This window comes from Hippocampus comes, unplaced genomic scaffold, assembly GCF_001891065.2.
Source record: "Hippocampus comes isolate QL1 unplaced genomic scaffold, H_comes_QL1_v1.1 scaffold236, whole genome shotgun sequence".
Lineage (NCBI taxonomy): Eukaryota > Metazoa > Chordata > Actinopteri > Syngnathiformes > Syngnathidae > Hippocampus > Hippocampus comes.
In genome coordinates, this window is record NW_017805879.1 from 297,695 (window position 1) to 300,996 (window position 3,302).

The 3,302-nt window shown below is 42.7% G+C and overlaps 1 protein-coding gene across 1 annotated transcript in view; it reads right to left on the bottom strand.

The window, feature by feature from the left end:
* Nucleotides 1-826, bottom strand: part of LOC109527207 (gastrula zinc finger protein XlCGF8.2DB-like) — a 16,318-nt gene extending 15,492 nt beyond the window's left edge. The window contains exon 1 of the mRNA XM_019888999.1: nt 548-826. Coding sequence (XP_019744558.1) covers nt 548-674 — 127 coding nt within the window. The 5' untranslated portion in view covers nt 675-826. The remainder of the gene's footprint in view (nt 1-547) is intronic.
* Nucleotides 827-3,302: the final 2,476 nt, after the last annotated feature.

Consider the following 3,302-nt stretch of genomic DNA (forward strand, 5'->3'; position numbering starts at 1 on the left):
AAAGATGTAAATAATTATACAGACTTGTTTAACTTAGATTTCGTGACAAAAGACAGGCTTTAATTTGTTACCACAAATCACCCCTCCTCCTGCCGAGTCATCACAAATGAAATAGGAAATGTCGGGTTTGCTTCGGGCTCGGGCCTGCAAATCAAGATAATTGGTCGGGCTCGGGCCGGGTTGGGCTTAAATACCAGCAGGCCGGGTCGGGCTGGATTTTTTTGGCCCAATCTTACCTCTACATCAAATTCATGGTATCATTTTAATCACTGTCTGTCATGACATTTGTTTTCCACATGATGGCGCAGTAGCACAAATAAAGCCTCATGATGCTTCGGCCCAGGAACGAACCAATTGGATGTAAAGCCTCATTGCTTCATGAGGCTTCATTTTCCCATCACTAGTGTTCTCCACGGCAAGAAACGCAACAGAGAGAAACACAAGCCCAAACACACACACACACACACACACACTGCGTACAAGAAAGACAACATATGAAGGCTGTTAAAAAGAGGACGAAACAAGTGAGACGAACAGTGAGACCCACCTATTCTGTGAAGAACAATTCTTGGCTGCATCCTGTCGATGGCGTCCAGCAGTTGACGTTGTCCCTTGTGTTCCTCTTTCTCTACACAAAGTTCCTCCTCGTATTCTGCTGTCCTTCTTGCACACATTTTCACACGAAAATTGAAAACAACACTTTACGCTTTCGAGCTCTGCTCAACGACGTGTTGTTGATCACAGCGCCTCTATGTTAGCGGTTAGCAGGTTAAGCTAAACTAAAATAGGCCGAGCAACATCAAAGTAGACCGAGACACAAAGGTTCAACGAAAGATGTCTTAGCCCAGCGAAATGATGGTGAACGCCCCGGGTTGAGGTTTGAGCACGTTGACTACAAATTCAAGAGAATTTGGTGTGGGGTGTCTGTCGCTCCTCGCGCCCCAGTGCGGTCAGGCCAGGCACCATCGCGATTGTTGATACTCTGCATTACGGTAATCTATCGCCAATTCGTGGCAGTGGCCACCTTCAAAATAAAAGCTCTCCAACTCATGCATGCACGTCAGTAGCTTGGATTTAAAATAATGTTATAAAATCATTTCTTCGCGGTCAAGCAACGATGAGTTCACCCAGGGAGAATGAAATGGTCTCAGAATAGCACCAAGAAGCGTTCCAAAGTTGATATATCTCGAAATATGTTTTTACGGGTTTTTTATTTTCTTAATCTTGCAACTTTTTACTGCTTTTTGGGTATCATGGGACAGAAAATAATGATCATGTACTGTATTTACAACGTTTGCTCTTCAGCTTTGTTTGGACCTGGTGGATGTCTCTTCTTGGCTCTGAAATGCGAGAGCCTCCTTTGGCCTAGTACGGCAATCGCCAATTGCTGTCCTGTGCTGGTCAGAGTTGGTCATTGCAACCTTCTGAAAGAATATTTTTTACGACCCTCTAAAAATCAACAATAACATATCGAGACCACCGTGTGAACACAAGCTGCACTAGAAACCAAAACCAAATAACGGTGGAAGCAAAAAAAATCCCAAAAAACAGTTCTTGGGAAGATAAGTGAACCCCAAAATCAAGTACATATATATTTTTTTGTCTTTAAAAAGCACATTTAAATGTGAAACGTTTGCAGTCAGCAACGCAGTCCTACTTCACCTCAAATACTGTAAGAAAACGATCGAGTATCTGGACTTTACAAACTGAGGAGGTACAGTAATGGATTTGTAAACCGAGTGTATGGTTTTCAAAACCAGCCTTTATCTCTTGTCTAAAAATTCACCTCACGTGGACTTTTTCGTTTTATGTTGTGACATTTGACGGGGTTTGATTTCGCTTCTGGAACACGAAGAAAACAATGTATTTTTTGAAAGTAGAAAACAAGTCGTTATCTAGCCTTTCTTTTAATATCGAAACACCAACATTGAAATACAGCGTGATATTCTATAGTATTGTCTGAAACGGAGAAGGAAAAGTCTAAAAACAGGTTGATAAATTTTTTACGAAAATTGAATTTGGCACAAGACAAATGGAAATAGGGGTTTCTTTTGAGATTCCCGGAAGTTGTGACCGACAGCATTTCTCCCACTGCCCAGAAGAGGGCGACAACGTAAGCCCTAAAGACGATATCGTGACCTGGCATGCTCCATTTCTATCTTAAATTCCACAAACGAGTTACATGTGGAGAAAATTATTGGTACCCTCTCTTACAGAAATAAAGAATAATGAAACAAACAAACAAAAACAAGAAAAGTATTCAAAAAAATAAATGAAAATCAGAAATTGCTGTTGAATTCTGGTTTGCATCATAATCTTACCTCCAACATTACTACTACTTATAATCACAAATAGTGGCAGCATTCCCGCTTGGGTGACAAAATAAACTTGGGTCACAAATGCTCTCCACCAAAATAAACAAAAATCCATCACTCCTTGTTTTTTTGCTCACAATATGTGATCACTGATTTACGAATACAACGGCCTATGTATGTGTGACATCAGTGATGTCTTCACAGAAATAAAATCACAGTAGCTGACCAAGATTGTGGTGACAGCAGTTTATTCCCTGGATGCTGTCAGCAAAATGGGAATAAGTGTCATCTACGTGAGCAAATGGCATTCTTTCGATTGAAAGATGGTACAGCGTAAACATGAACCACTTCCACAAGGAACTTTAAAAAAATGTGAACAAAACATGTGAAACATTCATTCGAATAATTAAGAGCAGCAAATTAACTCAACATGCACGAAATAACTAGTTGAGGCTTGCGACATCCATCCATCCATTTTCCAATCCACTTATCCTCACAAAGGTCACGGGAGATGCTGGAGCCTATCCCAGCCGTCTTCGGGCAGTAGGCGGGGTACACCCTGAACTGGGTTCCAAAACCACGTGTGGCAGGTTAATGGAACACTCTAAATTGTCTCCAGGTGTGAGTGTGATCGTGGATGATTGTTTGTTGATGTGTGCCCTGCGATTGGCTGGCAACCAGTTCAGGGTGTCCCCCGCCTACGGCCCAAAGACGACTGGGATAGGCTCCAGCATGCCTGTGAGATTCATGTAGATCAGGGGTGCCCAAACTTTTTGGACCGAAGATCTACTTTTCGTTCAACCAACCTCCCCGGATCGCCCCTTAACGCACACACACACGCACACACACACGCACACGCGCACACACACACACACGCGCGCGCATGCACGCACGGCATGATGAGAAGCCAAACACGGAACCAAGCGATGCACTTTTGCAGCCTGTTGACTATCGTAGCTCACACGTACCGTTTTAAAGTGCTTCCCT